The sequence below is a fragment of the Aplysia californica genome, unplaced genomic scaffold (assembly GCF_000002075.1).
Source record: "Aplysia californica isolate F4 #8 unplaced genomic scaffold, AplCal3.0 scaffold00975, whole genome shotgun sequence".
Taxonomy (NCBI): domain Eukaryota; kingdom Metazoa; phylum Mollusca; class Gastropoda; order Aplysiida; family Aplysiidae; genus Aplysia; species Aplysia californica.
Window position 1 is genome coordinate 132,565 of NW_004798245.1, and position 13,124 is coordinate 145,688.

General features: G+C 38.9%; 1 protein-coding gene across 1 annotated transcript in view; it reads right to left on the minus strand.

Annotated features, from left to right (window-relative positions):
* Positions 1-13,124, minus strand: part of LOC101861997 — a gene marked incomplete at its 3' end in the record, with an annotated part of 88,080 nt that overhangs the window by 29,860 nt on the left and 45,096 nt on the right. Inside the window, 3 exon segments of the mRNA XM_013089539.2 lie at positions 3,852-3,972; positions 4,460-4,575; positions 12,580-12,727. Of these exon segments, the coding sequence (XP_012944993.1) occupies positions 3,852-3,972; positions 4,460-4,575; positions 12,580-12,727 (385 nt within the window).

Here is a 13,124-nt window from a genome sequence, read left to right on the forward strand (position 1 = left end):
GGGGGGTTAAAAAAGTCCCCCAAAAAGGTGTAAGATTATATCTGAACAGCCCCTAAATGGTCAACGATGCCGACAGCACGCAGGAACTAATCCACGCTTGCTCGGGGGTCCTTGAAAAGTGCTGAAAGTGGGTTACTGAAATGTCCGAGTCACAGCAGACGAGTGATGAACCTACCCATCCCTTTACCATACCACAATACAGATAAAATTGTTTTTTTAGTGTATGTTTTGGATAAATAAAATCTTGTTAGCATTTTATTTTATTGCATCATTCCAATTCCACTCATTTTTTACTCGGTTAGCCTGGGCACTGGGACTGAGTGACGAGTTCCTTGTTATTTAGTTGTTTCACATGATCTGATGATACACTCATTTGACTCATGATACATGACGTATTTTATTTTTTTAGTTTGTTCATAATTACGCATGACATTGGCATGTTGTCATTTCTTTTTAAAGTTCAGAAGAGAATGATTCATAGAGTTGTTGTGTTGATTGAAATTACAAAATAAATGTGATTTAAAATGTTTAGCCTCCGTTTCTTACTCTTGTCTTACTCTTCTTAGTTCTTAATAAAGATTAAGATTGTGGTATCCTGAAAATGTCGCTCCTCAACGACTTAACATAGTCACCGAGTAGGCCTACTGTCAGTTGAGTAGGCTATCACTGTCATTTATCATGGCAAAAAGCTGTATTTCTATTTCTATTTCTGTCCCTATGGTTTTATGCACCCCGCCTAATTTAGCCAAATTTGATCAATTTTTGTATAATTCCTTTTAATTTTCCTTTATAATCATTCTTTCTTAAAATTAACAAAATTGCATAAATTCACATTTTTGGGCTCAGGTTGCATAATTTCAGAATTTTTCTTGCATAAAACGATGGGGACAGATATTTAGTAATATTATATTACAATTACAACAAAAGGATGAAAAGGCTCATTTTTATTATTTTTTAAATTGAAGGTGTTTTTGTTTTATGACCCTATTGACACAATTTAGATCATTCCGGTAGCAGGCCTTCAATTCTGCCTGTCAGAGGGACAATCCCGCCTGAGAGGGATAGGCCTCTATGTGTGTATAATATCATCCCAGCAGAAAGTGAAAGACCAAGATACTCGATGAAAATGTTCTGCCCGTTCGGGAATGGAACTCGTCTCCTGCATGTAACACTGACAGTAGAGCGGAAGCACTTAACCGCTGCACCATAGACACTGGGTAGGCAAAAAGCTGTCACTGTGTGCGTGTTATAATTGCTAATTACTGTTTACGACAAAATGCTGTCTGTGTACATATATGTACTGTGTGCCATCACTATTACTATTACTAACTAGACAACAAAAGGCTGTCTCGGCTATCAATACTATCATGACAAATCTAGTGCAAATAGACCTATTATGGTATAAAAATATTATTGTTCTTTCAAAACAAAATGTGTCACGACGTGCTGGAATCAGGTAATCAGGCGCTCGTCAATTTTTTGAGCATAAATGAAATGAGGTTATTGGTACCATCTTAAAAGCCAGTTCATTCGCCTTGCTTTAGGAGAAGTTGAAATATTTGCAATTGAAGGAGGTCAGGGTCGCTTGGTTTCAGAGGTAAAATTAGCAAGAAAATGGCCGCCAAATTTTGGTAACGATCATAGCCTGACAGTCACTGGAAACTGAAAATTTACATCTTCTTTGCCTTAACTCAATGTTTTTCAGTTATCCCCACAAAAAAAATGTGTTTTTAAATTAACATAAAAGGTGCTGAGCCAAAGAAAGAAAATTACCAAAAAATTGCCTGTTGGCCGAAAAATGCTGATTTCTTTGATTTTTAATTTCATTACCGGTAATTATTTTTGATGAGTGCCTGATTTCACCAAGATGCCTCACAAACGGTTTTGAGCAGAATCTTTTCTTGTTATTCCATCACCTTTGGTTCTCTTGCACTTTGACCCAGTGTAGTGTAGGATTGTAAGAGGAGGCCTTTTTTTTTAGTCTAGTGTCTGACTCGGACACATAGATCTAATTTCTTATTTAATAGTGGAGATTTTTAGTTGCTTATTTTTTAAGTTTTTAAGTTCACAACTTCTGTGATGACAGTGAATGGTTAGTATATATATAGGGTCTGCTTAAACTGAAGTCTTTGGGACTGGCAAATTTTATTTTTGGTTAAGAGAGGTTACTAAATTTGGGGAAAAAAAAAGATCAGGGAATTATAATCTCTTTCTGTTCACCCAGTGTTTTCACATCAAACTCAATTGATTTCCTACAGGAGGGGGGGGGGGGTTATTTTATCTGCTGATGTTTGTCCTCTGGGATGCTGGCAGTGTATTCCACTCAGTGGGGGTTTGGCAGGTGCTCTCACATGGTTTACTCTTTTTTTCTAACAGATCACTATCAAACATCGATCATTCTGATCTGTCCTCCTTTTTGTGTTTGTTTCTCTTTATAACACCTCTAATCATCAGCACTTATGACCCTTTGTGTTGTAAGTGCAGTTAAACTTCAGTCAGCCTGAGTTGACTTTAAAACAGGCCAGGTTGAAGCAGCCATGCACTAGTACAGTGGAAACCTGATACAACAGGGATGGTGGGAGCAGAGAAGAAGTCCTGTTATATCAGATCCCTGTTAAATCAGAAATGCAAGGGAAGTAAACATTTGTGGACTAATCCTCCAGCTGTATTTATTCATAGATAGTTTCCCTTGCCACAAGTACCTATGAACAGGGGTTTTGGCCATGTGGCAGGCCTGCACATGACACATTACGTGTGCGTGTAGCTAGGCTTAGGGCTAGATCGAAGTCTACAGCACACTGTAGCCCTCTCTCGCTTCACCCACTGCATGTGCTTGCAGTGGCGTGGTTTGCGTGGGCTTGCTCTATCCCTGCATTTCTCTCTCTCTCTCTCTCTCTCTCTCTCTCCTCTCTCCCTCTCTCTCTCTCACTTTTTACAGATTGTTACGAGCCTTTGTCCCAGCTATAACCGATTTTAGGCTCCGATGATGCCCTGTTATTGCCTAAAACTTTTAATAGTGACAAATAGTAGGAAAAAATGGGGATTTAAAAAAATCCCTGTTATTAGCGGATCCCTGTTTTTACCGGGCCTGTTGTATATATATATATACTATGCACACATTCAGAGCCGAGAGCCTTGTTCTCTCTCTCTCTCTCTCTCTCTCTCTCTCTCTCTCTCTCTCTCTCTCTCTCTCTCTCTTTATCTAGCTGTCTTATTTTATATGTATTTCGTTGGGAAAAGATTATCAAGTAGCTAAATAGTGGGTGTTGTGCACCACATGCTGTGTGTACCTCTGGTGGTCAGTTTGCTGTAGGTATGGCGGGACAAATTTTCTTTAGTTCGATCTAAATTGAACCCTACAACAATTCAGACAGTTTCAGTTGGCAGATGGCAGTGTGAAGGGACAAATTCGATCTGATGATCATATTGTAGGTGTTCCTTTTTGTACGTGGCAAAAATTGGTAACATAATAGGGGGCGGTACAACGAGGTTTGACTGTACTAATAATAATAATATTAGCTAGCATTTGTATAGCGCATATCCCCGCTCAACAGCAGGCTCTATGCGCTTTACACTATATTATTACCCCAGCAGACCATAGAACACTCCGAAACATTCTCAGCTTCCCGGGAAGCATACAGTGCAAGCAGCCGATTAAGCGCTCAAACTCAAACACTAACAAACTGACAAGATCTTTCGCTGTCTATAGCCGGGTACCCATTCCCACCTGGGTGAAGTGAGGAAATTCGTGTAAAGTGCCTTTCCCAAGGACACAACGTCGGGCCCTTGACGGGATTCAAACCCACGACCTTACGGTTGCAAGTCTGAGAGCCTAATAACATTTCAGTTACCTGATTTGTTGAACATGGTGTCCTTCCTCTTGTCTCCTCCTCCTCCTCCGACACTGAGCATGGGGTAGGTTGGCACGGCCGTCACTGGTTGGTAAGGGACCACCTCGGCGGGGGTCACCGGCTAGAGGTACATGGGGAGGAGAGATGGGGGGTGGGGTGAAAGTGCCAGAAGTAGATTGTATTGTATTGTAATCACCAGTAACTACTACTATACATGTGTGAGGTATACCTACAAGCATTATGTACAAGTATATATATAATATATTTTATATAATATGTGTTAAATTAGGTTCATGAATTCTACAATTTTTTAATATTATATTTTGACAAACCTACAACTCTGCCTGCTACAGGTGGTTGGAGGATGTTGTCCCTAAGTCCCACACAACAGCCCACTCACTTTTCCTCTGCACTGAACAAACATTATTTGGTCGCTGTAAGAAAAATACTCTGCAGTTCAACTCTGTCTGATCCTGTTCTACACAATAAGCAAAAATTTGAATCACAAACATAATTTGTGCGTGTGAGTGTGTGTGTGTGTGTGTGTGTGTGTGTGTGTGTGTGTGTGTGTGTGTGTGAGTGTATGCTTGCATCATGTATTGTCTCACCTGTACTGCGGTCAGAGCGGGCAAGGCCTGTGTTTGTATGGGAGGCAGGTAGCTCTGTTGCTGTGCGGGGGCTGGGCGGAACTGATGTTCTATCACGTGCTTCACTTGAGACATGTCTACAGGGCAAACCAGAGCCACGGGAGGTCGCAGGTTGGGGGTTGATGTAGGAGGTGGAGATACAGCACGAAAAGAGGGGTTAATAGAAGACGAATTTATTGTACTGTCCTCGTGGTTTTATGCACCCCACATAATTTAGCAAAATTTGATAATTTTTTGCATAGTTTCTGATTATTTTTCTTATCATTCTTTGTTAAAATTAACAGAATCACATAATTCACATTTTTAGGCTCAGTTTGCATAAATTCAGAATTTTTCTTGCATAAAACGACGGGGTCAGATTGTATTAGTAGTCTGTGGACAATGAGCATGGTGACAGTGACAAGACTAACCCGGCCACCTTGTACAAACAGGCAGTATAGTTTTATAAGTGGTCACGGTTGGTGAAAGCTATGTGAGACACTGTGTCTCAATGTCATCGCCCTTTTTAAAAATTACCCTTGGTCAATTTGGAGGGGGGAGGGTTGGGGAGGGAGGGTGGATGTTATGAAGTTCTCTCACTTACACACGAGGCATTCCCTCCCCCCCCCCCCCAAAAAAAAATAATTAAATAAACTCAAAACAATTGGACAGAAGGGGGTAGGGAGTGTAGCCTTAGGCTACTATTACGACTATTACGGTTTTAAAAAACCCACACTGATGTCAGTAAAAAGGTCTCTCTGAAGGTAGAATACTATACGCTTTACTCCGACAATATGAAAATTTAAAAAAAATTGAATGTGATGAATGAATACAAAAGAGTCTGCTTGAATAAACTATCATGGAGAAGACCAAGCAAGGTTTGAGAAGACCAAGCAAGGTTTGCATAAATCTAATTTCAATAGTTTCTACGTCACACAAACACACACACACACACACACACACACACACACACACACACACACACACACACACACATACATACACGCACATACACACGTACAAACAAAGAAAGCATAAAAAACCTGATGGTAAAAAAGATCATTGTTCAGTTGGAGAGAAGGGTTTTTCTCCTCCAGTCTCAATATAAATATATATATGGGAGTGCTTATTTAGGCCACATATGGCCTAAATAAGGTAAGGGAGGGGGGTTTAGCTTATTTAGGCCACACATGTTCAAACTACCCTTTTCAGGCAACTGAGTTCATTCCACTTTCATAATGGTGCACCTTTCTCATTTAGTATGGTTTTGCCTCAGTGTACAACTTATAAATCATAACCATAATGAATATTGTAAAGAACAAAGCACAAAACGCAAAATTTTGCTCAATTCCAATGGTTTGAATGAGGGCCGGATTTTTCCTTCATGGAGGGGCAAAAGCTAGGCTACCATTTTGGCACACTTTGGTCAAGTGAAAAGGTCAAATCCTCCGAATGGACTTTCGGGTTAAATTTGGGGTATAAAAAGTGTGTATACTACGTGGCTGAGTCAAAGTTACACTATCTTTGCCTGAGTGACACTCTCTCGTACTGTCTCGTAGTAGTACATGTAGGCTAGTAGGCCTAGTAGTAGTAGTAGCAAAGATCGTGTAGAGAATATTTGGTATAGATTCTATCTAGTAGGCAGTTTAGTGAACGTGCTCGCGGCAGGGCGAATCGGCCTCGATAAGCCCTGTAGACTTTTGTGATCGGCCACGAAGCCTCGTGTTTTGATGGGTCTAGATCTAGATCTAGATCTAAACAACTCAGTGCTATTCGCACTGCTACATCCGACAGGCCTAGATCTACATCTTTTTAAAAGGAAAAGAAAGATCATCAAAATGGTTGAATTCGCATGAAAATCGATTAGGTAGAACTAAAACTATTAAAACTTGCTTCTGAAAACAAGGCAATTTTTATACGAAGGCCATTTTTATAACTCGATGAAATAAAAACTACTGACTGTGTACTGTGTTATTCTGTATAAAAATAAATTATGAAACTTCAGGACGTAGATCTATTATTATTTACCAGCATCTTTTGACGCCTGAGCTGTAGAGGTTGAAGTTTTCACAACATTAATAGATCTAGTAATAGGGTTAGGTAATACGGCTTTCCGTAAAAAATGCATAGATCTACAAAAGCCGACCACCGAATCGACCAGGCGCCTCGGTCTCCCCTGCACTCTGATTCAATATTATATTTAAACAAAAATGCTAATCAATGAAAATTGCAAATTGATAATAATAGTATAGTCCTGTAGAGGATAGGTGGACTCCGGGGTCTGCATAGCGAAATACTAGGTTTTAGGATGTGGACCCCGGAGTCACCGTAGTGAAATAAGGTTTGGTTTAAGTAAGGATTGGTACTAGGTTTTAGGACAGGTGGACCCTGGGGTCACCGCAGTGAAATAAGTAGGTTTCTTTAAAGATTGGTGGAACCCGGAGTCACCAAGGCCATAGAGGATTAAGAAGGTTTAATTAAGGATTGGTGGACCCCCGGGACACCTTGATTAAACCTACTTATTTTACTACGGTGACCGCAGGATCCACCTATTCTAAAACCTAACTAGTGTTTCGTTAGGTAGACCCTGGGGTTCACCTTAAACCTACCTATTTCACTACGTTGACTCCAGGGTCCACCAATCCTTAAAATTAAACCTAGATCTATCTACATGTACTTATTTCACTACATTGACCCCAGGGTCCACCAATCCTTAATTAAACCTAGATCTACTGATTTCACTACATTGACCCCGTGGTCCTCCAATCCTTAATTAAACCTATGTCTACTTATAATTTCACTACTTTGACCACGGGCTCCGCCAGTCCTATTATAAAATAAACTTAGATCTACTTATTTCATTATGTTGACCCCGGGGTCCACCGATCCTTAGTTAAACCTAGATCTACGTATTTCACTATGCTGACTCCGGGGTTCACATCCTAAAACCTAACATTTTGTTAGGTAGACCCCGGGGTCCACCTATCCTTTTGGCTAGATAGACCCCGTAGTCCGCCTATCCACTTTCTTGATAATAACTGAAAACAATACATGCCAGTTGTCATTTATAGTGAAGAAAAATGAGGGGGAAAAATATAATTAGGTAGACTTTAATTTGTCCAAAAAATTGCAAGTGCAAGTGAAGATCATAAAATAATTTTGTTATTTTCTGGTCACCTTTCCAAGGACCTTAAATTGATTCTACATCACATGTCATGTACGATACGGCTGTGAAGGAAAATGGATGTGAAGAGTTTTAAAGAGATAATAATTTAACTTGTAAAGAAAACAATGCTTTACATTGGTTTGGTTATTTTGACTACATATGTGGCCTAAATAAGGTAAGGGAGGGGGGTTTAGCTTATTTAGGCCACAGGTGTGGCCTAAATAAGGTAAGGGAGGGGGGTTTAGCTTATTCAGGCCACAGGTGTGGCCTAAATAAGGTAAAGGAGGGGGGTTTAGCTTATTTAGGCCACCTGTGGCCCAAATAAGGTAAGGGAGGGGGGTTTAGCTTATTTAGGCCATATGTGGCCTAAATAAGGTCACCCTATATATATATAGAGAGAGAGACGTGGATTAAGTCTACCTCAAGCAAGTAAAAACGCACCATACAATATGTGAACTCCACTGCATGCAACCAGTATAAGTTGTAAGATGGATTATTACAGCGTTTTCAACAGTGCTACTACAATGTATAGTTGGGCAAATAGTAAAGTTAAAAGGATAATATTAATGAGTATGGTCAGGTGTGTGAGCAGTCGTTTTCAGAGTTATAAAATAAGATGTGATTTCATTGAACTCCAAAAAGAGAAATTTGCTGCGGCATGATGAATACATTATCTGCACTCGTCAGTACATTCACATGCTACACACAGACACAAACACACACACACACACACACTCTCTCTCTCTCTCTCTCTCTCTCTCTCTCTCTCTCTCTCTCTCTCTCTCTCTCTCTCTCTCTCTCTCTCACTCTCACGCTCATACACATGGGTGTTTGGCAGTTACTTTTGAGTTCAGACAGTTTTTTCCTTTGCCATCAAACATCTAGTTCTAGTTATCTTCCTTCTCTCTTCCTTCTTTAATTCATTGTATGTTACTATCAAAAATAACTTTTGCTGCTTTCTGTGTATAACTCTGGACAAAATGTTTGCTGTTGTTTTGAGATGTTCATGTTACCGGTACCACCAAACAAAACTCCGGAAAGTAATTAAACTTTTAAGTGTTGCCTTGTAGAAAGTTTCCATTCTATTTTATATTTGGAATGACTTTTTTTATTTATAAAAAAATGTATACCTCTGATTTGTCTTTTCAAATAAATTACAAAAAAGAAAACCGTATAGTTTTATAATCTATTTCGGTGTGCTCTCTATTAGGCAATGACACATCATATTCATAACATACTTTCAAGAAAGATTTAATATAATGTATTCAACACAGAGCATAATATTATTACAGAGACAAAGTTTTAGAACCTATATAATTGTTGTTAGTAGTGCACTAACAAAAAAAGAAAAAAACCCGGAATGAACCAAGAAAAAAATCCCAAATAAGACTATGAATCAGTGTGTCAATGACAGTCAAATATCTATCATTTTCTCTACAAATCTACATCACAGACTTCATAAAAAGAATAGAAAGAAATTAGCCAAGTAAAGAAAAAGTGGATTCTAACTCTTAAAAGAAATAAAAAAGTAGACAAGTAACCTGATAAGTAAGTTATGGAATCTACAGCTATTACTACAAGTTTTCAATACTGTCTATGACAATGACAAAGCACCAGGTTTTTCTTGAACCTGGGGTCTCATAAAACATGGTTCTGGTAATCTCAAATGGTGTGCATGACCAGCTAGCTCAGTTGAAATGTATCAGAAGCGTTCTATGCCATGTGTTAGACAGCGAAGCCTTCCCTTCACTTACTGGATGAAGATTTCCCAGATGGCATAATTGCACATGACGAGTCCACCATGAAGCTCTGCAGATCAGAGTTTGTGCCCCTACGAGGCGATGGCAAAAGCAGAAAAGCTTTCTGCCCGTCTTCACTCATGCTACCCAGTCACCAAACTGCTCTGAGCTGTCAAGCTTTACACTCGCTCCAAAGACCTATGTGAGGTACCAAATTAAGTACCCAAATCAGAATTTTACGCAGGATGTAAATATTTTCTTTGAAGGCCATGCTCTAGATGAAGCAAACCAAAAGAAAAGAAAATGTATCTGGGTTGACCTTTCAATAAAATTTGTTTCCAGTTCACATTAGTGCAAACTACCATTATTCAGGCAAGAAAGTTACTGTACATTAAAAAGAGAGTATTGACAGATTGTCCAAAAGACAACTTCAGTTTGCTAGACATGGAATGAACAAAAAGCTTTTTATTCGTGATGTTCAGGTTAAAAAGTTTATAGGACGAAACAGAAACAAGGACTCCAGAAAACCTTTCCCCTATGAGGCAGAGAGATGATCTGAAAATAGGATAAGCAAGGCAAACCAAAAAAACTGCAGGGTTCAAGGAAATGATACTAGGAAATATGAACGTTAGTTGACATATATTTATGATGAATGGAAATACAAAGAAATGCAAAATCCATAGTATAGAAAGAAAAACAAATCACAAGAGTGTTATAAACTTTACCATCAAAATCTTTGTTACAGTGAAAGTAACATTTTAAATGAGAGGAGTTCTGATGAAAAGAGGTCATCACAAGAAATTCTATCCGCATAGACAAAGAAATGTAGTGGTATTAGGGACAGAAAGCATCATGGAGGCCCTGAAAGGTACTACGCTATCACCCGTCAATGCTGTCACCCTCACCGCGAGATCGCACACACTACGCCACGGTACAGGTGTTTACCTCCCCTGTGTGCAGCACCTGGACTTCTAGGGTGATGAATTACCCCCCTCACCCGTCGACCAGCACTTCGAGGTTGTTGAATTATGGCTCTTGGATGTCTGTACGACTCAAAATAATGCGGGGGCTGCAGCACTTGGGGCTCTGTAGTGACATAATCTGACTCTCCAACTTCTTCAGGCCGCAGTAGACGCACGGAAACTCTGGATGGCAGACGAGAGCTCTCAAAGTGGTACCTTCTCCGTGGTGTAGCAGCAGCAAGACGTTCATGTACAGGTCGATACGTCATCTGCTCCGTGCCATCAATCTCAGGCACTACGTCTAGGTCTCCAACAAAATCCTGGTAATGTTCTGACATATGATAGTCTACACCATAACTCGGGTGCATATCCAAACCTGAGTGTCGGTACGTTTGTCCGCCTTTCCTGCTGGGTGATGATTGTGAAGAAATGTTACTGACAACTTGGCGTTGATATTGCTGCTGTCGTCCATGTTGTTGATGTTGTTGGTAAGAAGTGTGATCTTGTACAAAGTGAATCTCCAGTGACGGGTCTCATGTAACGAACATGACAGTCACACAGCCATATCAAAAGGTGTATAGTGAAACATTAGTGAAAGCATGGCAAACAAAAATGCATAGGAGGATAAATATAATAAAAGAATTATGGTATAAAAAAGAAAAAGATGAAAAAACTATAAATTAATTAGCAAGATTTTAAACAGTGTGTAAGTTACAGAGTCCAAAAAATATAGTACAAAATGTATTGTTATTGGGTCAGTCTTGTGGACAAATTGAACATGTCATAAACAGGTGTGTGTGTGCTAGAGGAAAAACTGGAATCTCTTCACAAGGGATAAAAAGTTTACCTGCTCAGTTTATATTAAAAGTGATAGCAACAGAGATATTATAGTGTGAGCCAGTAAGATGCATCATGTGATTTAAGCCTCAATGATTAAGAGATTCAAGCCCCATTTCTTAACACATAGTCTATAGCTTAAAACATTTTTTTCTTTATATTGCAAAATTAAACTTTTAACTTTCAGACTCTTTTACAGCCTAGATAACCTTTAAATACATAGTGTCTGACAAATGACTACATGTATGTTTGTTACTTGTATACGATTTAAAATCTTTACTTTACCAAATATCCCACATGTTCACACGAGTGTAATTCTTAATCAGACATTTTAATTAAATGTAAAATTAAAATAGAGCTATATATGTTATAAAAATGCTTTAAAAAACCCCCAGTCTTATTCTTATAATGCGAAGACTGTGCACTAATATTTCTTCTGTGAACACTATTCTAATTTTGATGGTCAGATACAAATATTGAAAAGGGATGAAGAGATGAGGGTCTTGATCATCCTTTTATTCATTGAAGATGAAATGTTGTCAGAGAATGAAAATCAAACTGGTGACACTTTAAATGATACATTATATTCATCACTGTTGCAATACTTATGAGGAACTCTATTTGACTCTGCTTTTTAGTGAGCTAAATATTGGAGTTTCTTCTGTTTATTGCAACAATAACGGTGTAATGTACCAATCTCAGCTGACTGAAGTAGAATAACAGGCGGGAGAAAAAGCAAAGAAGTGTTGGTTATCATGATGCTGAAGCATTGCTTATGGTAGTGGCAAAGCAGAGCCAAGCATAGTTCTGCAATGTGCGGCACTCTGAGAGATCTAAGGTTCAACAAATACTGAACACGGGCCCAGAAGATTGCAGATAGTGCATAAAAATACTTTCAATTATAAAAAAAAAAATAAGTAGACAAACGCCTAATTTTTAATCTTTCTCTTTTTAACGTCCTCTCTCCACCTTGATAGATGAAGCCTTATTCTGTTCATGTGTTGTTCACATGCACATACACACACCCATGCGTACATATATGTAATTATAATTACATATATAGATTTATGTATATGCACACATCTATGTACTCATGCATAAGATGTATATAATGGGAACTCATATAATTATAACAATCACACATACACATCATTTTAATTATACTTAAGTTCACAAGCACAGATCCCAGATCACCATCATGTGAATGTTTGAAGTTGTAAGTTCAAACAGGTCAGCAAAAGCTATCTAATCTAATCACCATCATCATCATCATCCTCATCATCATCCTCATCACTATCATTCATCGCCATTTTCGTCAACAACATCCACTTTACAATCTAATACTATCATCATAAACACTGACTGTAACTCAACAACACAGATCATAAAGTAGCCTACCTGGATTTCCGCCACTAATGTGGTTGAAATGATATGTCCTTGCGTTAAGGTCAGGGAGTGACCGGCGAGTGGGTGGGGGGAGAGGGGATGGTGTGTATCGGCGACGCGGTGTGTAGGTCTTTGGTCGTTTATCTTCCTGCTGTTCTTGCTGGAAAATGTCAAAAAGTAAAAGAAAAATTGCAGGACTCAAGAATATTTTTTGACTTTACATACTGACCTTTTAGTAATGGATATTAAATTTACTAAAGAAAGAAATGGCATTGGCAAGAACAGAGGGTGTCTATACTAGATTTTTACAGGCTGAGAACACATAAGGACACAGATAGAACTATACTGGATATCAGTCAATACTGAAAATTATCACTTTTCATGTCTTTGTTTTTTGTTTTTTTTAAAAAGTTGATTGAAGGATGTGTCTCCTGGTTATGATGAAAATTTAAAACTCATTTCACACAAAGAGGAAGAGGCCCCTGTTCACACACTGGGGAGTAAAAAAGATACAGAGACCAGAAGTTTTGGACCCCCACCCCCACCCCCACCCCCAT